The 26,205-nt window shown below is 35.9% G+C and overlaps 2 protein-coding genes across 6 annotated transcripts in view; one reads left to right on the forward strand and one right to left on the reverse strand.

The window, feature by feature from the left end:
* The window catches only part of Arhgef33 (Rho guanine nucleotide exchange factor 33), a 47,692-nt gene extending 41,253 nt beyond the window's left edge, over positions 1-6,439 (forward strand). Inside the window, exon 16 of one of the 2 annotated variants that reach the window (XM_027934614.2) lies at positions 5,685-6,439. In XM_027934614.2, the coding sequence (XP_027790415.1) occupies positions 5,685-5,814 (130 nt within the window). In that variant the 3' untranslated portion in view covers positions 5,815-6,439. Of the gene's footprint in view, positions 1-3,666; positions 3,895-5,684 lie in introns of those variants that run through there. The other variant, XM_027934615.2, reaches the window with a different exon arrangement.
* Positions 1-26,205, reverse strand: part of Sos1 (SOS Ras/Rac guanine nucleotide exchange factor 1) — a 169,332-nt gene that overhangs the window by 35,428 nt on the left and 107,699 nt on the right. For 2 of the 4 annotated variants that reach the window (XM_071601516.1, XM_071601514.1), the window contains exons 21-23: positions 21,674-21,718; positions 19,882-20,000; positions 14,128-19,048 (exon numbers count right to left, since the gene is read on the reverse strand). The exons of 1 other annotated variant lie outside the window; for it this stretch is intronic. In XM_071601516.1, coding sequence (XP_071457617.1) covers positions 18,554-19,048; positions 19,882-20,000; positions 21,674-21,718 — 659 coding nt within the window. In that variant the 3' untranslated portion in view covers positions 14,128-18,553. Of the gene's footprint in view, positions 1-14,127; positions 19,049-19,881; positions 20,001-21,673; positions 21,719-26,205 lie in introns of those variants that run through there. One more of the 4 variants, XM_071601515.1, reaches the window with a different exon arrangement.

The following is a 26,205-nucleotide window of genomic DNA, read 5'->3' on the forward strand; positions in this document are numbered from 1 at the left end:
AGCAGCCGTGGGTGAAAAGGAGAGATTCCTAAAATGTACCTATAACTGGAGCTGGTGACCTCATGAAAGAGTGGATTCTCTTAAGTAGAAGCAGGGTGACTGCTCAGGGATACTATGAAAGGACTCCCTGCACTGGGTAGGAGATTGCTCAGGAAATCACCAGTCCTTTCTAGTTTGGTTTGACTTTGTTGTAGCTCAGTCTGAGTAATCACATCATTTTGTCACCAGAAACAAGAAGTGAATGTGGCCTTGAACTTATAATTCTAATCTTAAAACTTTAATTTTAAAGATCCATCACATAGAAGGCCAGGTTTTATCTTTTTTGTAGCTCCTCCCCCATAGACATTTATATAATGTTGAGGACTTGCTTTGGGCTCTCTAAATTCATGTTAGCTAATTGCTTTTAGTTCTCTTGCAGCTTTTTGGGATTCTCTTTAGATATGGCCAATATATTCCCTTAATCTTCTTTCCCTTTCTCATAGATCAGCCTGTATCAGTCATATTACTGTCAACAATACTGGAACTGTCATTTATATTTAAATCTTGAGTGTTATATGAGAGGAAGTAAAGGTGGAGCCATACAGATAACTCTTCTGGCAGGCTTTACTGGCTTGGTAGCTCTGGACTAGGACAGTCAGCACCATCAGGTGATGCCGGCATGGCCTTGTGCTTAGGGTGCCATGGTGGGCACTTTGGTGACTTGGCATGGGATAAAGAAGCAACTTAAGTAGCTTCTCCTGAGTGTTTTCATCTGAGAACCATGGAATGTCCATTATGGACCATGCTAAAATATGATACTATAGAAAGAAGGGGCAGGGAGACCCCAGCATAGCACAGAAGTGCTAGTACCTTTTAACTCAGATGAGAACACAGCATCTTCTATGCCTGCACTATTCCAGACATTTGTATAGGATCTTGAATGACATGATCCCAGCCAATTGCATAGGAACTTGTACTCTGAACTCAGGCATGTGGACAGGTACTGGAAGGAACTAGGAAGAGACATTTAGCCCAGTCACCACTTATGTGTCAGGAAATCAGACTGGCAGCAAGTCCAGTGACTTTAAGAAGGTAGCTAAGCCTGGTACTGGAACCACTCCAGAGTTTGGTCTCATAGGTCCACATGGGCCAGGGCCAGTGAAGCTGCTGTGTCATTTCTGGGGCTCATTGCCTTCCTCTCCTACAGCCCTTTGGAGGCTCATTCTTGTCTACACTGACACACTTTTTGTTCCATAGGGGCTTGTTTGGCTGGTGGCCCCACACACCCAGAATGCTGCTTCGGGATGAAGCTAGGCATGGAGCCAGATGCAGCAGAAAACCTGAGAAAGGGTTCTCTTCCCTCTGAGACTCATACCCACAAGGATTCAAAAGGGAAAGTCAAGTTGACATCATAAAAAAAATCTTGAAAAATGCCCACGATAACTGGGGACAAGGATGACCCTCTGATTGTTTCCATCTCAGGCATATTTGTCCTGGGTAGATACCAGGTCACATGTCCCTGAAAGCTGTCCAGAATTGATCAAAATAAATCTATATATCTTAAAGTTTGAAAATATTAAGTGACTTTAAACATTTTAAAATGAAGATTCTTAGAAGCCTAATGTGAAAGGCTGATGCTGGACTGAACACTTCTTCCCCTGCCTTTAAGCAGGACAGAAGGCAAACTATCACTTCTAGAAGGATCTAATGAAGACTGTCAAAGACTTTAACCTAGCTTATTGTGAAGGCTCAGGCAAATGCTACTTCATCTTTATATGTAAATCTTGCAGTTAGGTAAACAGTATTCTTGGTTGGGAGTGTGGCAGTGGGAAGAGAATTATGTAAGACAGTTCAGGGGTAAGAAATGTAGATGGTACTTTATCTTTTTATCTTCAAATGTGGGTGGGAAAATGGAATACAGCATCCAAATAATTAATTCTATTTCCTCCCCCATTCTCTTCCTTTTTAGCACTTTATAACTTACATGCTTTAGAGTCATTACTATTTTTCTATCAATCATATCAAAAATCTATTTTTCCCTCTTTTTCTTTCTTCCCCCACCCTACCCAGTACTGGGGACCAAATCTGGGGCCTTGTACATGCTAAGCAAGTGCTCTATCACTGAGATATATCCCCAGCCCTCTATTTTCTTAATCATACACTGGGAGAGAACTTCTACAGGGTCCTGTATAACTGAATATCAGTGAATTCTTTTCTTCTGTCATCTTTTCAACTGTTTTTATATATGCTCAGCTTTAGCTGAGGAACAGATCATGTAATAGAAATCAGGACTGTCAAAGAATCAATTTATCATTTTATCTTCATTTTCTTCTCTACCTCCTTAAAGCTCACCACAATTCCCACACCCATTGTTACCCACTTCAAGATTCTTATATCTCATTTCATCTCCTATATAATTTTAAAATTGAAGGGGATGGTTGAAGGGATATACATTTGATACTACTTAATCCTGATAATAAATATTTTTTTCAATAAGTCATTTGAAATCCATTATTAAATTAAGGATCTTAAGTATACTAGGTTTTGTCCAGTACAAAAGAAGTAAAAGAAATAGTTCCTGCCCATTAGGAACTTAAAGTTCAATATAAAGGTAATCTAGCTTCAAGTTAATAAGTGTTATTGGCACTTAATAAGCACTCAAAAATATTCATTACTCTCATAGTGTCCCATGCCAGAACAAACTGTGCCCTGAACCATTTCTGGCCCTCTGTGCCTGTAGGCTGTTGGCACTGAAGAAGGTTGCATAGTGGGAAAACAACAACAACTAACAACGTGAATGCTCATTTGATACCTTCTTGATTATCAGGGATGACCGATTTGTCCAATAGGATAGGTGCTCCCCCACCAGTCCCCCTGCATTCTTCTCCCTATACATGTCTCCTGAAACTTTTAGGAAGAATAGTCTTTCCAATCAGAGAATCAATCTCTTCTAAAGTCTGAGGTTCTATGTCATAGAACCACTCCTCTCCCTTCCCCAAACCAAATAAGCTTTCCAGATTTACCTGTAGCAAATCTATACTTACTGATCTACCTGACTTGTGCTTTTCTTTGTCTCTGTAACTTGAATGGAAGGAAAGTTACCAATGAGTCTCTTCTGTTTCCTCTTTCTACCAAATGCTTGAATTGGCTATGTGATGTATTGGGAGCCATTTCCCTTCCCTAGCAAGTCTTTGCTCAGATCTGTTCTGCTGTTAGCCAAGACAGCTCCAGAAGCTCAAAAGCCATTTCTATGTTTTACAGAGAAAGAAAATAAAAGTAGATATATTGACTCTTTCTCCTAAACTCTGAAGGTCATTTCCTAGTACTTTAGGTGTACATTACTTCAGAGTCTAATAGTGACGCCTTTGGAAGAGTACAGGTGTTCTTATAGCACATATTAAGCATCTTTAAGAGGGCAGTTAAAATTATCTGTAAAAAAGATGAAAATGAGTTTCTAGTCATGGCTACATTAGAATATCAGATTTTGAAAAGGATTAGTAAGTTAGCCTTTAGTTAATGGTTAGTTAGTTAGTATAAGAAATGCAAAGACATTCAGGTACTAGAGACCCAGGGAAGCTACAATTTGTGAGAAGAGTAGTTAAAAAAAAAAAAAAAAAAAAAAAAAACAACTAAGCTGAGTTTGTGGACTTTAAAAACTAGACAGGGCGATTTTGGCATTTGTTTCAGAAATGGGAACTCAACTGGTGAAGATTTCTGTGGTCCTTGGGGCTGGTGGTGACATCAAAGCTTTCCCATTTCCAGGTAAACACTAAACAGTTGCATGTTGGAACATCAAAGTGTGACATGTTGGGTTTTGGAGAGATCAGATATAGATAAGGGGAAATGTGAGGTGAAGATTTTGTTTTGATTAATAACTTTCTGCTGAGAAAGTGTGATGGGGGAGGTGGGAACAATTTAGAAGAAACAGCAGCACACGCCTGCCTATAATCCCAGAAGCTCAGGAGGCTAAGGCATGAGGATCGCAAGTTCAAAACCAGCCTCAGCAACTTAACAAGGCCCTAAGCAACTTAACAAGGCCTTAAGCAACTTAGTGAGATACTGTCTTTAAATAAAAAACTTGTAGGCTCGGGTTGTAGCTCAGTGGTTAAATGCTCCTGAGTTCAATCCCTGATACCAAAAAAAGAAACAACAGCCCAATTCAAATCCCACCTTCCTACCGCTGAATTCCTAGTGTTCTAAACAACAGAAGATATATAGGGAAATAATGAAATGGTTAAAAACATATTTTCCTAACTTTTGGGGTCTAGCTATACTAATCAGGGATGATTTGAACTGGGCGTAGGCAGGAGTTCTGATAAGGACTGGAGTTTTAGGGAAAGGCATGTGACGTCTGTTTTATGGGAGAGTTCAGTGGGGATGCCTGAAAAAGAGAACTTCACCCAGTAAGAATCATTTTATTTGATAAACATCCAGATATACTGGAATTGATAGAATAGTTTTTTTCTTTCTTTGCTGGGATGCAGTGGAAAAGTGTTCCTTACCAGATAGAAGTAAGAGGAGCTGTGGCTTCATCTGTGATACCAAATATCAAGGTGAAAATATCTAGTCAGTTATCAGGTTTCTAGGCATCAGGATTTTAGTCTGTGTCAATCCAACTTCTTTCCTTGAATAATGTAAAGGGATAGAATTCTTCCCAATTCAGGAAATAATAATAGAGTCATAATTAACTTACCTAATAACAACAATAAGGACCCAACAATAACATACCAATGATAGTGAAAGAACTTGGAGGCCAGTTGTCCTTCTTAGTGGATAGTGGAAGCAACCTGACTGAGCATCAGCATATGGAGAACTTGTTCAGTTGTATAGGCGCTTTGCACAAAGAACTTCACGTCTAGCATCACTTTCATGCATCCTGCTTATTGTCTTTGGTATTAGCTCTTTGTTACTGGGCTAGTGTCACCCATCAGAGTTTAAGCTAGTGAGAGGGCCTCATCTATCTTATCAGAGGTTATTTCCAGAAAGCCTCCTCCCTGCAGGGACTTCTGACATGAACAAACTGGAGAAGGTACAGAGCTGGAATGGATTGCCCAACTGGCTTACCCAAGATAAAAGGAAGAATGCACCCTCGACTGGGGACTCAAATGGACTGATTTGAGTTGTTGACTATTGATTGGCCTTGGTCTCCTTTGTGGTGGTTGAGATTATAGTATTTTCTTAATTTGATTACTGTACTTATTTATGGATTCTACCAAATGTAGCATATATGTGTGGTTGGCTTCAATAAATCTTTTATTTAAAAATGAAAACCAGCAAAAGCAAGAGTTTGTAATGTAATGCCCAGACTCAGTAAAGGCCCTTGATAAACTTTGTTGAGAACGATGAGTTCTGTCCATTTTAATTTCGAGGCCTTGGTAATTTGTGGAGTAGTTACCTCGATGAATCAAAAATAGGATTTTTTTCAATTCTCTGAGCCCTATTATAATGTTATTACATGGTATCTTACATGGACATATACAGATGTCACAATTGTTCCCTAAAGCTATTAGAAAGATATTATCTTTTTTATGTTTGCTGCAAATTTTAGATCACATATCCTGAGTCTTGAAATTCAGTGGAGTAAAAATTTTTCCAGATCTAGGAGACAATTGTTTTACAAATGCAAAACAATTTGGATAGATAAAATATTTGAAAACAATTTAAACCAAATCAACCTGTACTTTATCTGTGTGCTGAGATTTTAGGTCCAGTGGATCAGAATACAGGGAAAAAACTAATGAGAATCCCTCAATGGATCCTTCACCCACCAAACAAGATTTCTTCAGAAACCGACTTGCTCTTGCAAATGACCTTGACCAAGGAACAGCTGTGTAAAACATATTTAAAGTTGTATTGTCAAGTGGTAAGATGAGGATAAAAAGCTTGTATATATCTGTGTAGGAATATATATATATATATATATATACATAAAATATATATATCAATGTATAAATCCCTGAGGAAAACCAATATAAATACTTACATATGAAACTAACAACATACAAGACATTGAAGAGATGAAGATTAGTGTATGGTTAAGACCTGGCTTTTTGAAACTCAATACTTGGGAAAAGGGAATGAAGACTTTTCATATCATTACAGAAAAACACAATCAATTTGGAGGAAAATAAATGTTTGTAAGAACAAAACCTTGCACCTTGAAGTCATTCCCCAAGTATAACATTGAGCATGTTCATATTTCACAGGGATGTGAATTTTGTGTTTCCTAGGCATTTAGCTTATTAATGCATCCTAGTGTGCTTAGATTAATATACACTGCTAGGGGCCAACTGTGTCTTGCCATATGTCTTCAGAACCCCTAAGGCAATAGGTAACAGCCCTTAAAACAAAGCAGGTTAATTAACACAACTATATTTTACATATTGCAAATCTGAGTTATGAAGAATTTGTGCTTAAGCCATGATACAAAAAAGTTCAAAGGTTAAAGACACTTGATCTTCAAACTTGTTTGGTGGTAATGGAAAACAGTAATGGGAACAATGTAGACACTGGGTAGCTGGGGAACAAAAAAAAAGCCCCACATTTTTCCCTTGTATGGATTGTACTGAGGTTGGGAATAATCCAGAGTCTTTGTATTGTTGAGTACTCAGTATTCCAGATCCACCTGTGATCCTAAGTGTCGCACACACTCATGATCAGATGGATTAGGAAAAGAGCACTGATTTAGCCACATCCTTTAAAAAAGACTTTCTTCAGTCTGGACAGAAGGTGGCAACAGCAATAGTACTTTAACAGTAGACACATAGTGGTTACTACAAACACCAGGTCATAATGAAAACTCAGGGATGCAGTACCTAACTTTTGCAGAAGCTGTAAAGACACAAAGCTCTTATAGATCAGATAAAGGAATCATAATGCAATGAATGTCTTCCTGGTTCTGGGGTAGTAAAATGTGCTGTTTCCTTATGGACATGGCCCAAATGACTGGTGTCCTTGATATGCCCATGATAATAAAAAAATAGATTTAAAATATTTGTCTCCATTCCTAGTCAGTTACCTATAAAAAATTAGGAGTATTTGACTTATGTACATTCAGAATCTTAGTACTCAACCTGACTTCTTCAACCATGTTCCTCTGTGAATGCACTGTTTGATAAAATAGGGGATGTTTTATTTCTAAGTATTACAACTTTACTTCTCTTTGGCAATTAATTAGCAACATTAGTAGCTTGAACAGTAGGTTTCTGGAACATGTTAAGAATCACTGCCAAGTTTTTGAAGTTTGCAACATTAAATTTAAGTCAACCTGGTCATTAAGGCACACACCTGTAATTCTAACTACTCAGGAGGTTGAGGCAGGAAGATATCAAGTTCAAGGCCAGTCTGGGCAAATTAGTGAGTTCTTGTCTAAAATTAAAAAGGGCTCGAGATGTAGCAGTGGTAGAGCACATGACTAAAATGTGTGAGGCCCTGGGTTTGATCCGCAGCATAGCCGAAGAAAAAAATAAATTAATGGATTAATTTGAAATTATTAGGCCAAACTGTTTTGAGGCAGTGCTTGAAAAGCACAATGCCAGATCAACTGGACATGAAAATAGAAGTCATGACCTCTTAAATAAAATGTAATTAATAGTAAAATGCCTTTCCCTTTTATATCCTGTTTTCTCATCAAAATGGTCAGTTACTAGGAAGGTTTAAAAAAAATCACACCCATCTCAAATTTCATTTGATAGCATCCTCTGAAAAATCTTGATTTACATTTATAGCACAGCTCAATTTAGTTGTATTTTATGAAGTCAACCAATGAAACTAGTAATAATTATGCTATTTTAGGTCTCTGTCTCCTGAAATTTGCATTTTGGGGGGTAGTTTTCTAATTGCATACAAGCACTCTGCCCCCACTCCTATGTTTCTAACACACTAAATATTCTGAAATACTGCTCAATGTGAAACTCTTTGACTGTTCTTGTATTATCAACTAAACTCCTTGACTTGACATTTAAGTTTGTCTCTCTATAGTATGGCTGCTAGTTTTCTTTCTCACTGTCATCTCATACTTTGCTGTTCTGGGTAAACTAAGTTATCTTAACTGGGCTTCTATTGTTTTCAGTAAACCATGTACGTTGCCCAGGCTCACTCTTGCTTCATACCTTTTCTCTAGCTGCTGTTTCTCTGTTAATCTTAAAATCCAATTTAAGCCCCCTCATCTTTTTGTGACCTCTTGTGGTGTGACTAGTTTATCTTTTGATGTATTTGTATTATCTTCCCATTAGGAATGCAAGTTCTTTCAAGGGACTATGCCATATCTTTTTTTTTTTTTTTTTTAATTCTCCTCCACTCCTAGAAAAGTACATAGTAGGTGCTCAATAAATGCTTGATGCCAACTTTCATGGTGGTCCTATAATAGGTAGAGTGATACAGAAAATAAATAGTACTCTTGATTTGACAAAGAGCCTCAGGGTTCATACTTTATCTTTGGCCTTTTACTTTTTTAAAGGAAAAAAAGTCACAAATAAAATATAGTTGTCTTCAGAAGCAGTTAAAGACACTGCTGCTGTTTTCACAGCACCTAGCATTAGAAAACATCTCTCCAATTAAAAAAAACTTTGCTATTTTTTTTGTTGTTCTAACTTATTTTATATAATCTTTCTAGGTAGTACTATAAATTGAGGAGACAGGATGATTAGTGATAGTAATGATATATAATGTAATATGGCATTAGGGATGAAAGTCAGTATGGGAGTTTGACAGTTGTTAATCTGTGAACTCCAGTCCTCTGGAGAAATGCAGTTTACACATGAGACCACAGATATCTTTGGGAAGTGTTTGGGTTGATGAACAGAAAGAAGCACTCCACCAAAAGATGGAAATTTTTACACAGGCAAGGGAGTTATGATAGGTCTCTTCTGTAACCTTGCAGGATCTACATGCAGATCCAAGCAAGACCGTCTTGTTTCTCTGACTTCAGAATTAGAACCTTTGAGAAGCACGGATTTGTGTACTCCTAAGGTTCTCTCTAGTGGGCTATTCTGTATATAACAGATATATTAAACTAATCTAAGACTTGAAACTAGAATGTCAGGGAAGCACTTTGAAGGGCATTTTCTGTAATACCCCATGTTTCATCCCTTCACCTCCTTCAAGACTTTACTCATGTTACCTTCTCCATGAGAGCCCTTGTAAAATATAGACTCCTGGGCACTATTTTAGTCCCATTTTATTAGGAACATTTGAGGACCGGGCCCAGGAATCTGCACTTTATTTATTTTTGTGGTGCTGGGAATCAAACCCAGGGCTTCATCAACATTAGGCAAGTGCTGTACCACTGACCTAGTCTCAGTCCCAGGAATCTGCATTTTAAATGAACTCTAACATGTTATTTTCTTTGGTCCACTGAAATTTTAGAGCCACTACTTCTTAGTCCAGTAAATTGAATGATCTGATATGCAAATGTCAGGATTCTTGTCATAGATTGAATTTTAGGACAGGAGGTTGGTTAGACCTGAGGCACAAAAAACTAATAAGTTTGTTGAAACCCAGGTGAGTATTTTTGCATTCTTAAATTTATCAGCTGTAGCCCCCCCCCCACTTTTTTTTAGTATTTTAGCTATAGATGGACATAGTACTATTTATTTATTTATTTTTATGTGGTGCTGAGGATTGAACCTAGGGCCTCACACATGCTAGGCAAATGCTCTACCACTGAGCCCAACCCCAGCCCCATCAGCTGTAACCTTTACCATCCTATACAGCAAGATTTTTATTTAAAAAAAAAAAAAATACATATATATATATATATATATATATATATATATACACACACACACACACACACACACACACACACACATGGTGAGTGTATTTTATGAAGTGGTAAAATTGAAGTGTATTTTATGAAGTGGCATATTACAGAGAACTGATTGCACGCACTTAAAATGACAAATGTCTTTGAGTTGTATAATAAAATTGTCTAGTTTTCAGACTAAACTTTTTCTTGAAACATCACCATTAATAACTTCCCTCCTGAGTATTAAAAAAACCCATGGCTTTCAGGACAGTTGGAATTCTTATATTGTGAAAGATGATTTAAAGATGTGAATGCAGCACTCTTGGCCACTAAGCATCTTGATATTTATGGCATATAGGCCAGCAAGTCACATGGTGGGGAGGGACTGAGAGAAAAGGAAGGATGAGATAGCAAAAGAGACATGGGTTAAAATTAGGTAGAGAAAACTGATGGAGACCTATATGTTTTAAGGGGAAAAAATAGAAATTAATGTGTCATGATACTACACTTGTGTTTTGAAAATATAGAAAAGATATGAATTTAGATAATGCTAAAAATAACTTTTTGAGAAGTTGTTAGATGTTCAAAATAGTCAATTTTGGGGGGTGGGGTATTGGGAACCGAACTCAGGGGCACTCCACCACTGAGCCACATCCCCAGCCCTATGTTTTGTATTTTATTTAGAGACAGGGTCTCATCAAGTTGCTTAGCGCCTCGCAGTTGCTGAGGTGGCTTTGAATTTGAGATTCTCCTGCCTCAGCCTCCCAAGTGGCTGGGATTACAGGCGGGTGCCACCATGCCGGGCTAAAATAGTTAATATTTTAATCCTCAAATCACATAACTTTTTTTCTATAGAGCTTAGTGCATAATCCTTAAGTCATCTAAACTTGTTCCTTATCTGTAAAATAGAGATATTTTTATCATCTTGCCTTCATTCCCTTCAGACACAGTAATATTAAATACTCTTAATTCTAGCAGGAAAACAATGTGTTGTGTTTCTTTCTCATGTACATAAACCTATGCACCTGAAGACAGTAGAATCTACTGTAAAGCACTGTTGGAGGATACCATCTGTGCTTTTGAGTTGTTTCCATTTCCTAGCCTCATTATCACGTTTTCCTCTATCTGGGGCAAGTCCATTTGCATACAAACCTGTTTTCTCTGGACTATTCTAGCTTCATTCCAGTTCACTGCTTTTCTTTATTGTAAAACTTGAAAGCAGCAGCTACTTCAGTTGTGCTCCTGTGCTATTAAACTTTCTAGGCCCAGGCTTTTGCCCACGTCATTGGGCCAGCTCCTTATGTCAAGATCACTGACAACTTCTACATGGCCAAACACTGTCCATCCTCAGTCATCTTACTTTCCTTAGCAAGTAACATTTGATCACTTTTTCCTTCTGAAATAATTTCTTTATTAGGCCCTAAAGATACAACATACTCTTGATTTTCATCTTCATTCTTTGGTGCTGCTTCCTCTTCCCCTTTTGATGCAAGAGTACCCCCAGGGCTCTCTTTTGCTTAGTGCTCTTCCTTTGCCAGTTTATTCTCTCTTGCTTTGTGATCTTATCCATTCTGCTTGCTTTAAAATATGGTCTTTATTAAAGTCACTGCCAGTTTTATCTTTAGCCTAGATCTCTTTTCCAAGCTCCATGGTAACATCTCTAAGTGCCTTCTTGACTTAAGATTTCTGATCTATTCATTGAACTTAATGTGTCCAATCCTTTTTGTTTAACCATATCTTTTTCACCTCAGTTAATAATAACTTTATCCTTCCAGTTGTTCTGGCCAAAAACCTTGAAGTTATCCTTGACAGTTCTTTTATCCCACAATCAGTCTAGCAGCAAACTGGCTGTTTTCCAAATATAACCAAACTCTGACCTCTTCTTACCACCTCCACTGCTGTCACTGTTCCAAATCATGTTCTGTTGAGCTGGACTCCCTATTCCAGCTTTTAATCTCTAATTATTCTCAACACAACATCCAGAGTAAATCAAATCACATTACTCCTCTGCTCAAACCCCATAAGGACTTTGTTTCTCTAAACAGAAGTCGAAGTCATGATAAGGGCTTTTAAAGCTTTAAGTGACTGGGACCTGCTTAAACCTCTGATGGCAACTTCTTCTAGACCATCCATAGTCATTTCTCTCCTGACAAAAGCAGCCTCACTGATTCTCAAGATATATCAAGTATGCTTCTGCCTCTGGCCTCTTGAACTGGCTGATCCTTGTGTATATTCTTCTCTCAGATACTCATTCCTTTACCTCCTTCAAGTCTTTATTTATGTCATGTTCTCTGTGAGGCAGACTCTGACCATCCCATTTAAATTTCACCTTCCTTGTCTCCCACATTCCCAGTCACCTTATTCCTCTTCCTTCTTGTTGTTGATAACAGTTATAACATTCTAATATGTAATATAACCTATTTATTATGCTTATTATCTGTATCTTCTCATTAGATTATAAATCCCATGGTGAAATGGATTTTTGTTCATGGCTGTATTCTTAACATCTGAACTGTACCTGGAACAATAAATGTTTGTTGACTATTGAATAGTTTACATGATCCCTTATCAAATACTTATTAAGGTCATTCAAAACCCATTTAAATGAAGACAAACAGCAAAGGAAGCTATAAAGAGTCAAAGCATAGACACTTTAGGATAAACCATCAACCTTTTAAAAGTTATTTAAAAGCAGACAAACTTTTTTTTTTTAAACAAAGAGAGAGAGAGAGAGAGAGAGAGGGAATTTTAATATTTATTTTTCAGTTATCAGCGGACACAACATCTTTGTTTGTATGTGGTGTTGAGGATTGAACCTGGACCACACGCATGCCTGGTGAGCGCGCTACCGCTTGAGCCACATCCCCAGCCCAAGCAGACAAACTTTTAAAAAAGTCTCTCATAACTTTAGTTACTATTTATTAAGCACCTGCTATGTGAAAAGCATTGTGTTTTCAAGTTACCTCATAAAAGTCCTAAATAAGTCTATCACCTTCCCCAGCCTACCCGCCCCCTTTTTTTTGGTGCTGAGGATCAAACCCAGGGCTTTATACATGCCAGGCAAGCACTTTACCAAAACCCCCACCCACCCTATTGACAAAAAATAGATTAAATAAGGTCTTCAAAGTCACTCATATAGTAAGTAATGGAAACAGTGTCAGAAGGTAGGATTTCAATGTTACCTGCTTACTCTACCACATCGATTCTTACCTTTATTGAGTTATTAGAGACACTAGCTTCTAAATAGTCTATCATTTTTTTTGCCCTCAGTAAGTATCAAGCTAAAATGTTAGAACTGTGGGCTGGGGCTTTAGCTCAGTGCCAGAACACTTACCTAGCACATGTGAGGCATGGGTTCGAGCCTTAGCACCACATAAAAATAAACAATTAAAATAAAGGCATGCTGTCTATCTACAACTATAAAAAAATTAAGAAAAAAACAATAAAATGTTAGAATGGCCATAAAATGGAATTTTTTTGGAATTGAACTCTTATGAAATCTGCGAAAAGACAGGCTCAGCTATGGTGCTGGCTTTTCTTGAAACTTGGGTGCCCTTAATCTGTGATAGGTTAACATGACTAAAATAAATAAAAAAGCAAATCACCTGATTAAAGCTCAAAAGTAACATTTCAGGAGAAAATTCAGAATCTAGTTTGACTAATATCAATGTTAACATTTGCCTATGGCTATTATGTTGATTACCTATAATGTATTTAGTACATGCCTGAATTTCAATTTATTTTAACAAATGAATCTGTTAAAATAAATGATTTTGTGCCTTTAAACTGGGGAGGGGGGGAATCAATTAATTTTAAGTATTCTTGAAAAAGCAGCCATCCAAATACCAGGAATCAACATCAAATCAAATGATCTCAAATACTAATTGCCACATGAACATTTCACCAGGGCACACTTATCCCAATTTTTAAATAAGTAGTCTGAATCTCTAAGAATTCATTAATTTTTTTACATTATGTAGTCCACCTTGAATGATCTCATGTTTGCACAATTTTTTAGTTAAAACCTTAAATCCTATCTTTTCATGCCAAACCTAGAAAGAATTCTGAGAAGTCAAGCTGCCTCATTCCAGCAGATCCCAGCTAAAGCTGCCTGTCAGGGAATTGTGCTGGTTTTAAACTTCTTTTAGGAGTACAATTGCCTTAGTCCTGTGAAACTTCACCTAGGTATACCAAGGTCACTTTACTAATTTTCATCCCAAAGCCCTCCCACTCTCTATATCGTAGGATTTGACACAGAATGAAACATGGAACCTAAAGGTGTCCCCAACATGATAAAATACAAAATATTTCTATGTGGAAAGTATAATAAGCTAAATGACCATTGCCAATAACTTTAAACATTCTTTCCTCTAAAATAAATATGTGCAAAAACAATACACTTGTGGGCTATGTAAGGCATTTTTCTTTATTATTTTTCGGTTTATCTTAGTAATGCCAGAAAAATAACAGCCATTATTTTCACTTTAAACGCAAACCAAATACTGCTGCACACAAGAGTACAAAGATTACCTACGAACATAGTTAGGTACAAAGGCCATATTAGATATATAGACCACACTTTGTTCTTACATCATAGTAAGACTGACAGAGCATTTTTGACAATTATTTTAGCAAATAACCGTGCTACTAAACAAAGGTAAATACACATATATATACACAGACACATCTCAACTAAAATTATACATGTCACTTTGACAAACAAATTCTCTGGTTGGTTCACCAGATATTTGTACCCCAAAGACCCCTGCCCTAATCCCACCCCCAAATGCTGACTTGATCTGAAGAAAAAAATTAGAGATGTTCTTAATTAAAGGCACATTTGGCAGCTACTGAAAGTGGCATGCATCTGGCATAGGTGCGCTCTAAGCCACACCACATGTAACTTCCATCTCTTTCGCATCTTGACTCTTTGAGTGGTAATCCAACGTGACCCACCTTTAGCTAACTTGCTTTAAAATTTTGCAGCAATTGGCTACTTAATGCACTATTTTCATTAAAGGCAAAAGGGAAATTTGCTCACAGTTGACAAAAAAATGCACTTTACGGTGTCAAAAATGGGAAATAAGGCATGAAATTTACAAAAGAAGTTACAAGTGCTTTTGTTCTTTAGATCTGTTATGTAGACTTCATGCTTCTTAACTAGAGCTCAGCATATTTCACTGGCTCATGTATAAAGGATTAGGAAATGATTTTTAAAAAGTTAGTAATGAGATGTTTCAAGAGAAAAAATGTCAAATAAAGTCATCATTTTCCCTTATAAATAATTTTACTGCTTAATTCTCTCAGCCAAACTGATATGAACCTTGTGATGTTTTTTTACTGGTAAAGATTAATGTGCAATACAACAGGACCTACACACTTGTACAACAGTCACACAATATAGTTGAAAACAGTAAGTAAACCTATCCACAGCAGCAGAATACCAAGAAATTAACTGTTAAATTGTTTCTGAATCTGAAGGAAAAAAGGTTTTCAATATGTACAGCAGTAATTAATCAGGACAACTCCCCCCCCCCTTTGTTTTGCTGAGTGCTAAAAAAGCAATTTAAATTGTCATATTCAAAAACTATGAAATAAAATATTGAAGCTAGACTTGAGAATTATGACAAGATCACGTTCATAATACCAATTAATTTTTGGTTTGTATAAGGTAATTTTGGCTTATGAAGAAAACAACGTTAAGGAAGAATTCATAACCATAATATAACTCTCAACTGAAACAGTACTTGACTGTTTATTTGATTGTTAGGTGGCTTGCTCTTTTCTCAACTCAGATCCATTAAAATATCCTTGAGTTAAGAGAACAGTAACCTACTAAACACATTATTTGATGTCTGACAATCTTTAATTAAGCAAACTTAAGTCAAACAAACTTCAATGTTTGTATATTTCCTGATCATTTGTAGTCTTAAAAGTACATTTTGAGAACTGGGAAGAATAAATAACCTGTCTTTCAATAAATTTAGAAAGATATACTTCTAATTCATTCCTGTGCTTAGATGTAAGAAGCTTCCCTTCCTATTATACTGGTTTTGAGCCTACTAAGTAAATTCAGCCTTGATCTATTCCCTTCATTTTGTGATTCCCCAAATAACAAAACACTTAGGAATATTTCTACTTCTAAAAGAAATTTTCCACATTTTGGAACATGGTTAACAAAATGTCATGCTGCATTGACTGCCTTGTAATGTCTTGCATTTTTAAAAGTAGAATTTTGTGATGCATTTATCTTCTTCCGCCACTTCTTGTCCCTGATTAAGTATGTTTTAGTTACTATTAAGGATAAATTTGTCAGCTAGTTAATGTTTCACATAAGGTGGTAAGGATACAGTTTTCTCATGTACACCTAAGGGCATCCAATTGGAATTTTTCTAATCAGTTACCACTGCAGAAAATATTTTTACTCAAATGTTATATTTCAGAATAAAAATATCCTCTATCCACAATGCATATAAAACTGTTGCACAGTGAAGTGGTCTCCTTTGGGGAGAAATATGATTAGAACTTCAAATCTGAGTTTTTTCTTTTTGTAGCATCGGGCAGGTCAAAAAGGGGCCATTCATGTTATTAGAGGTTAACACACTGGCCAGGGAGATATGAATGGGTTCTACTGTGACTTTTCTCCGGTTCTCATTTGGAATATACATAGGATAACTAAAAAGAGAAGTGACCAATAAGCCACAAAAATGGAAATCCTAAGGACAGTTAGGCTGGCCCAATAAAAACTCATAGATTCTGGAATGTGTATCACAATTAATTATAGCAGCACTAGTAAGTAGGCTTAGGTAAAGATTTGTTGAATTAATGGTTTTATGGACACTTTGCATCCAAGAGGGAATATGAAGTTAATTTTTAAGACATTTAAAAGAGGAAACATTTTGCAAAGAGAAAAATGGCTACCATAATGGAAATGGTACAGATATTAACCAAAAAGATTCAACCCTTTCAAATAAATAAGAAAGGACATGACTGGATGGACTGCTTAATGGTGATGCAATTAACATACTTTCTGGTCTTAAAGGACTATATACTGTACTATCATGACATATGTTTTATGCTCTAATAAATATCACAGGAAATTATTAAAGTACTAGATTTCCACTGGGGTGCAGCATTTCTTAAAAATGTCTAATGGTGTGGTTAACAGAACTGCTGAAATGCTGCTTCATTATTCAGAGGACACATGCAGATACTGATGAACCGATGTCTCTAAGGATGGAATACTGCACATCTCATAGACCTTATAGTGGAGATTAATAAATAAAAACTTTTTCTCTTCAAACAGTTGCATGCATTTCAGTCAAGTATTGGACTCAGAAGAGCAGTACATATGCTTAATGAATAATCCATAGTAATGGTGCAGGTAGATGTTCTATTATGAATAGTTCAGACAAAGCAGAAGACCTCAAGCAAGCCAGAATGTTCAATATAAACCTTAACAAACTGTATACATGTTGTTTAGGAAATTTAAAAACCTACCAAAGTTCTGCTTAAAAGATATTCATTCTATTCTAACCAAATATTTTCCTACATGCCAAACTGCAACTTTAGGTCATTCTTTAAGATCAATACATATATCCAGAACTTGAAACCAAGACGTACCACAATACTTGCTTTTATGCTTAGTGTTCATGTGTGTTTCAACTGAAAGAAATAAGAATCGACCATTTTCTCCATATAATAATTTAATATATGCCAGCCAAACAAAGTATTTGTATCTTTATTCAATTAAATTAAAACAGACCTGCCAGGTATATTATATAACATTCACTATATACACACGATTTAGGCAATGCAAGGTAATTCTAGGTATGCTGATTACTCGACTATTAGTAAAACATGAATGGTGTCAGTGATGCCCAGCAAGTGCTCCATTTCACATTGAGTGCCTGCATTTCCACAGTTATGATTAGAGGGACAGCCACGAGCCAGGAAATGGATTACCAGTAAACTTTTGTGGGGGATGGGTGGGGGAATGACAATCTAGCATAGATTAACAGTCTCCTAACTGTAAATAGTACTCTTGACAGTTACATTTTAAAAAAAGTTCTTCTGTCATGTTAATGACAAAACTTCTCATGTTTCAAGGCAACACCACCACATTGTGTGTGTGTGTGTGTGTGTGTGTGTGTATGTGTATGTGGAGGGGAGGTGGGGAATGTTCTTAAAATTGGAATAATTATTCTTAAAACAACAACAACAACAAAAAAGTACCTCTTTGGTGAAGCCTCGGTACCCATTCATTTCACTGTAATAATCTGTAAACAGGACTGTGGTACAGTGCTGGGCCTTGATTTCAACAAGGTCAGGTACCACAGCCTTTCCTCACAGTCCTTTGAATGATTTCTAAGAAAATATTCTAAAGTAGAATAGTAAAGCAAAGGAAAACAAAGGAGGATAGTAAGATCCCTGTTTAAGATTTTTTTTTTAAAAGTGCATAACATTTTGAATTACAAAAACTGTCATCTTGTGGGCCTGCTGGACACTAGGCTGTTTTTTCCATCCCTTTAATGATAAAGATCACTTCACAAAGTGAGGACTCATGCTGGGAAAAGTCCCTTCACTCAATTTTCAGGTGCAATCAATTGTCCAGTTTCTCTCATTCGGTCCTTCCATATTCTAAACTGGAATACCATTTTGTTTTATAATTATGTCTAGGTTAAAACTGTCTTATACTGCATCTTGAAGTAGAGTCATTAGTGTTTGGAGTTCTCATTTTAACTCCTCAGTGCTGGCACCTTCAGTGCATCCATTGCCAGCAATGGATTTGGGGCTAAGAAACTGTACATCCCAGTATAGAGAAACTCAGGAAGAATGGGCATTCTCCAACAGTGGTGGTCCATCTCTGTGCATGGATGGGTGTGTATGCTCCCTTTTATAAGTTTTTGGAGGGAGTTTAGGGATATGTTGAGAAGTGCTTTGTCGTGGAGGAACAGGTGGCCCAGCAATGGAATGGAGGTCCACATCTTGTGTCAATGGTGGTGATGGCAGATGCCTTCTTGTGCCGTGAGGAGAAGGGGTTTGAGGAGGAGGTGGTGGTGTAAAAGGAGAAGGGCTGTTTGGGAAGAAGGCATTGCCATGGTCACTCTTTTTGCCCAAAGGGGGAGGCTGAAGATGTAGTGGTGAGCTTGAGAAAACATCAGGTGTCCTCACAGGTTCTCGTGGCGGTAATAAAGGAGGGCTTTCTGGAGGGTCTGACACAGAGGTACGGTCTGATATTGAATATCGAGGTGAATAGGCTTTTGATGTGGGTTGCCTAGGAGGAATGGCTGGGGGACTGTCCAAGTGCTTAGACATAATCTATGAAAAAAGAATAAAACACTTTTATTAATAATTTATGTAGTATCACAAAAATTATATAAGTTGGGGCTTTCAAGCATGCTATTGGTAGAATATTATATGAGGAACAGGGAATTTTGCCATGTTTAAATGAGATGTTCTATCAATTAATAGGAAAAAAAATTAATTTTGCTGATGTTTTTACCTGGATTTGTTCTCAAAATTTTGTTTGCTACTACTTGCCTAGTATGCATACTATTTGCTTATCATGCAATGTATCATAATTTCTGATTTAGCATAAATTACTCATTTATTTTTCAGGTTTAACTTTTGCTATATTAAGATTTCATGAAATTCTGCACAGTGTCTTCAACTAATCCAGGTGCTCTACTCTTTGGACAGCCTTTGGGTCTCTTCCAATCCAGAATTTTCATGAAACCCCCATTTAGAAGCATAACAAAAGGCTCAGATAAGTGATTTTGAGCATATGCTAAAAAGATAATCTCACTTATGTTTCTTTACACAAAACTCAAAATTCTCTTTTTTTCCCCCGTGTATGTGTATTTTTAAAGAACTGCTTCAGATTAAATTACTCTTTCTTTATAAACTAAAACTTGGTTTTTTTCCTTGATAATACTCATAGGTTTATAAGGGTTTTACAAACATACCAAATACCTATCTTTAGAAGAAAAGAAATAAACATTTCATATACTGAATCCATAGTTAATCTTTGGCTAGTAAGCCCAAACACTCTGAAATGTTAACCTATGAGTGAGAAATAAACTAGACATAACCAATGGACTATAATGTAATTAACGATTCCAGTGTCTGGATAACAAGATTTTCTACTTTACCTTAGATGGCGAAGATTCTGCTGGGGCAGATTCTGGTCGTCTTCGTGGAGGAACAGGAGGGGGGATGGGCACTTCATCAGTGCCCTTGGTTAAACTTATAGATGACACTGAAGCAGATCCTGTAGGATGTTACATTTTAAAGAAAATTTATGGGAACTTTATTTCACTTGTTCTTGAAATAGGCTTAGCTGGAAACTGCTTATATTTATTAAAATAAATGTGTAGAAGTATCAAAAGCAGCTTCATAAACCAATACCCAATAGTATTACATTTACTAAAGCAGATTGCTATAACAAAAGCATGCAGAAATTTCTTAGCAGTACTTTTAGAAAAAAACCTGGTTATTTTGCTTCTTGAACAAAATAACATTCCCACTATTAATTTATTATTGGAATATTTAATAGGGTCTGATTCTCAGATTTCTGTTAGAATGGTAATTTGAAAACCTTTGAAATGGTAATTTTGTCAACTGTGTGATGGGCTCATTTTTTTTTTTTTTTTCACCTTTTTAGTATAAAAATTTCCTCCCCTTACTGGGTAGTCCTCAGAAAAAGAGTTTCTGATCTTAACCATTTTCCCCAAATGTCTCTCCCCAGCAGTTCTTTTTACAGGTTGCATAGGAAAAAATCTGGGGAGGATCCCTCTCATTTTGCTTGGGTATAGGCTCTCCTTAGTGTGTGAATAAAATCAGGCTCATCATATATAATCCAAAAAATTTTAACTGTGATGGAACTACTCAGGATAACTAGGGCAGATCTGATAATACAAACAGGACTTACATGAAATCTAGTGAACCCAATTTAAGAATAAGTTGGTGAACTGGCACAAAAGAGGTAAGTAAAGCTTCTAATTGGAACCTATCTTATAGACATATATGGTGACAGGGCATAGTGTCATCATAAGTAATTACCCTTTGAAAGACAACACTTAAGACGAATTGTTAGCTAATTTATAAACACTATTAAAAAGATATGAATGAATACTTAAAGAGACAATCATTCAAAACTATACTTGGCAGGTTCTTTTTATTCCTTTAAGTACTAAAGCTTTTATTTTTTCAATTATAGAACTTAAAGAATACTTTATGTACCGGTATTATTCACATGATCAACATTTTGATCACCTACTTTATAAGAGTTAATTTAGATTATAATTAATGTTTTATTGTATACATTTTGAAATTATATGAAAGGGCAAAAATATTAACCTGTTAGCTTAAACTAATTACAATATTGGAATTCAGTGAACTGTTAATTTGCTTTAAAATTAAACCAAATAGCTACAATGGAAATTTATTTTATCTGTGAATATTTAGGCCTTATAATTTAAATAGTTACAATATAAGATAGTTCTTCTAAAATCAAAAGCAGTTATTTGCCTACAGGGTATACTGTCACAAGGCTAAGTGTATTTTATAATCGAGACACTACATGTAGCTGCCAGCATTCCCATATGCGCATGCATGCTCTTGCTTTTTTTTCCCCAAAGCTGAGCATTAAAATATATTTATAATTCTATAGTTGGAAAAGAGGAATTGTTAAATATGGAAGCCACTTATTTAATATATTCTTCTAAAAGAAAATAGTAGTTTTACAAAAAGCATGAAAAGTATATAAACTTAAGTAAATCATTTATGATCAAAGGATAGCACAAGTGAAGGCCTCACTTCCAAGACAGTGCAAGCAGGTACCAGTGCTGCCAGACCCAAGGAGAGTGTTAGCAGGAAGATGAGACTTGTTTTGATTTTTAAAGCCAAAGCGAGAATTATGAGTCTTAAGCCAAATATACTAACTTGGGCCATGGGGCAGTGTAACTTGGATAAAGACGGTATCGCTGCCTGTGAAAGGAAACAAGAAAAGGTAGATTTTTTTTCTTCCATTGATATATTCAGCTCATCTGTAAAAATTTATTCATGATGAAAATGTTATTCTTGTCATACTAATTTCAAAGAATGCTGTAACAGTTTTAGTAAAAGCTCATTCATATTTACTTTCGAAAGGAAAAATAGGCAAATTGAATTAATATACTGAGAATTTTGAATATTCCTTTTAGACTTACTACTTGATGTCATAATAATTAAATGAGAAACATTAATGAGAGAACTAAACTACCAAGACTTTTAAAAATGTATAAACCCAATTCAAGTGAAGAATTTAGCTGGACTTAGAAAATATGTCCTTTACTAAAGATTAGTTTGGAAATTCAAATTTGTGAAACAAGTAATAAGTAACAAACTTATTTATGTAAATTAAAAAAGAAAAGGGAGCTTCTTACTTATTATAGGCCTCTAAAAACTGTTCTTGAGGCATATTTTCTCCTTACAGAATCTCTACAGCTTTGGATATTAAAACAAGCTTGAGAAGAGTCTTTTTTGTTCTGTTTTGTTGTTGTTATTGTTGTTGCTCTGTTTTCATAAACACTTTTTTAAAAGTTCAATAAACCTCTGGTGCTTGGATACATTTTATATAGGAAACTCCCTGATAAATTTAGAATGTCTAATTTCAACAATTATTTTAACAATTGAAAAGCAAAAGTCAGAGCTCCAAAATCATTAAAGTAGGAAAATTGAGACAGAAAGCTTAGATGACTTGTAATGGTTCTTCACCAGAATAGTTTTTGTTATAATGCTTCATATTACCAACATATGGACTAGATAATATCCAAGACCCTTAAACAATTCTTGTAAAACTAGACTGAAATGGTTTTTTTAAAACTCAGATTTTCCTTTCTCTTGTTTTTTTATTTTTGCATAATATGCAATGACTCAAGTAGTTCCCCACTGTTTATTCAAGCTTATTTGTTCAGAAGGAGGCCAATTTTACATTCCAGGTTCAGCTAACTGGATGACTCCTGGTTGCTTACATAGAAATTGTGGTTTTATTTCCCAGGAAGCCCCAGATTTAAATACTCTGTCCCATTATTTCTTTTCCATATGTACTTATATTTATTTGGGACTAAATATAGCAACCCAGCTTATTTTAATAAGTTCTCTTTCAGAAGATTAATTCATTTTTGGACCAGGGATGTAACTCAGTGTAGAGCACTTGCCTAGCATGTGCAAGGCCCCTGGGCCCAATCCCCAGCACTGCAAAAATAAATAAATAAACAAATAAATATTTTGCTCTGAAATTATAAGAAACAGTTGTTTTATCAATGACTTTCTTCATAATTATGCACCTATGACAAAATAGGGACTGAGGGGATATCCAGTTCCAGTGTTTGCCTACTTATAATTCTTTTCTTGAAAAAGAATAATATACTTCCTGGAGATAAGCTTCAAGAACGTGGTAGTACACCTAGTACAATATAGGTATATTAAAAAAAATACAAAGCTCATGACTGCTACAAACTGCAGTGTTTTTGAAACAATAATTATATATATGCACACAACATGTATATAGATGTAAACTTGTCTTTGATCATATTTATATATAGCACAGGCATAGTTTCACACTTTTGGTAAATTTGGAGCACTTATCTGATTTCTAACTTTAACTGCTTGGTTTCACTGCCTGGAAAATGCTATTAAAAATTCTTTTCAAATTTTACATGCTATAATCAAGAAATATATGCTAGACATTCTTACTGGCCGTATACTGAGCAAATTTGTTGATGATGATTTAGAAATTAAATCTAATTAATTTTTAAAAAGTAGTATTATTAAATTTTTTAAATACAAATTAATTTTTTAAGTACTCAATCTTGGCCGCACATTAGAATCCAATGGGAAGTTTTTTAAAAAAAACTGATGCCCAGTTGCCCAAAATGCCAGTCTAGCATGGGTTGAGCCTAGGTATTTTTTTAAGCTCCCCAAGGGACTGTATTATATAGTCAGGTTGAAACCACTGTTGAAGATACTCCCCAATTTATAAAGGAATCATTCTTGAAAAAGAAACAAGCCTTTAAGGAAAAAGCATGGTATAAATGATGACTAACTTCTTAAATTCATCAAAGCCTGGTAATTGCAAATGTGTTTGAGGTTAAAAACTCATCACCTACAACCATCTTTCGTGAAGAAGAGTCTTGCATTTCAGCTTGGAATGTTTTCAATAGATCTTTTTCTTGTTGAAGCTTCCCCTACTAAGGGATGGTAATAAAGTTCATCTCCAGCACACAGACCAGGTCAGACCTCTGGATCCCTTTCAGTACCAGGCAGTCTTTAAACAGGAAGATACCAAGGGTATTTTACCATTCTCCCCTTTGCAGCAGAAACAAAGCAGTATGTGAGTGGTTTTTCTTCTTTTCCCAGCCACTGTCAGAATCACCTCAAAGGTGGACTTGGTCAGGGCAAGGTGTGGCGTAGGGCTCCAGGTGTCAAGAATAGCTGTGGCAGCACAAAATAGGTTACCAGTTCCCTTCCCTGTCTGCCTTTACCACAAAGCTTTCAATGACCATTTTTGCCCATTCTGAAGTCATTTTTCAGTATGACTGTAAGCTTTTCTAGAGAAGACGTGTAAGTGCTTAGCAAGGAGTGAGATATGCAAAACACTGCAGAAAGAATTAAGTATAGCTTAAAAGTAGATTATTTGGAGAAAAATCTTTAAGAGGAAAAAAAAGTAGTAGTATTATTATAACATAACAAATTCTAGTCAAACTTTGCCTTTCTGACTTTTGAAAACTTTAGCAATGGGACTTTCTGCTACTTTGTATTGAGTGGAATGTGTTCAGATGACATAAGACTGCAGGCAAGCAGCTCTTTCCTTCGAGGCCAAGGGAAAAAAGAAGGAAGATGCTGTCTAGCGGCAACACAGTGGGTAGCAAGTTGAGACTCTGATGATCCCCACAGCAGTAGATCTCTTAGCAGAAGTTGAGTCAAAACCAGGTGAGTACCTTTATTCCACACAGGCTACTGATAAGTTTTAACTAAGGGATAAACGAAGCACATGACCAGTTTCATATTATGTTGGATTATTTGATATCAAAATCACTTATTTTCAATTTTTACTAAGAGCAAAGGGAGTAGTAAGAGGGGTTTTCTTTATCATAGAGAAATTGAGAAAACCCTCAAAGCTAAGGTTACAAAGTCTAATTCCTGGAACAATGTTTTCTCTACTTGTTTAGCTGTTTAAGTCAACATTGTTCCACTGCCACATACAACAAAGCATTGATCCAGAACACTGCATTCTGGAATGACTTCTTCTCTGACTAATGATTTAATGCTAGCAGAGCAATTTAATGTGCCCATCTCCTCGCCAACCCCCACCTCTTCCATTTTTAGTGACTTAAACTAAGAGAAGTAGAATTTGCAGTTGATAGCTTTCGTATGGCTTCAATAATTCATTAGTTTGGGGATCCTTACAATATGGACTTAAAGCTGTTTGCTCTAGGAAAAAAAATATTCTGCAAATAGCTGATGAGTTCAACAAACAATGATTTTTGATCAAGTATACTGAAAGTGCTGGTTTCATTTTATTACTTAATTCAGGGATATGTTGAGTTGATGAGAATAAATGGGATTTTTTTTTAAACCTAGGGTCTATTAGAACTTATAAAAAATATATACCTGATAGCTTCCTATTTATATAACATGACCCCATGATCCTCAGTTGTCCAATAAAGTCAAGACACAGTATTCTCAAGACAAATACACTTTAGATGGTACAAAGACAAGACAGACTGCTGGATAGTTACAAATGCAAGTACACAACAGGAAAAAAACAAATAGCATTCTGGATCAAATCTCAAAAATAACATACCTCCAAAGAATTACTTAAAGTTGATTTTTTAGTTAGATTCTCTGAGCTGAAGAAACCATAAAAAAATCTAGTTTTGCCCTTAAAGGTGCAGAGAAAGTATTTTATCTAAAATCAGAAAGCTTACTAGCAGACTGGAGTGACAAATCAGGGTCAGTACTTCTTGATTTCTGCCTCCATAATAATGTCATGCTGCCCCCAGTATTAGATCTTGTTATGTTAAAAACTAGCATGGAGTCTGATTAGCACATCAAGACAGCCAATGAGAAGAGCTTGTGGAAGTAGTCAAGAGTGGGTTGGAAGTGACTGGATTCAAGTTTTGATTTAATAATGAACAAATAAAAAAAGATGATGTGTTCTTTAAATGAGAAAATTAGTGGCAATCTAGATTAAAAAGATAGCCTCATCTAAGGGCTAGAACTGAGCTGTACAGTTTTGTAGCCACAAGTGATTAATGAACATCTGATTGTGGCTTGTCCAAACAGAGATGTGTTCTCAGTGTAAATATTACTGAATTTTAAAGATTAGGGGGTGGGGTGGGGAGGAATGTAAAATGTCTTAGTAATAAATTTTTATATTTATTTCATATTGGAATGACAATATTTTTGATACACTGGGTCAAATTTATGGT

This window comes from Marmota flaviventris, chromosome 14 (genome assembly GCF_047511675.1).
Source record: "Marmota flaviventris isolate mMarFla1 chromosome 14, mMarFla1.hap1, whole genome shotgun sequence".
In the NCBI taxonomy this organism is placed as follows: Eukaryota; Metazoa; Chordata; class Mammalia; order Rodentia; family Sciuridae; genus Marmota; species Marmota flaviventris.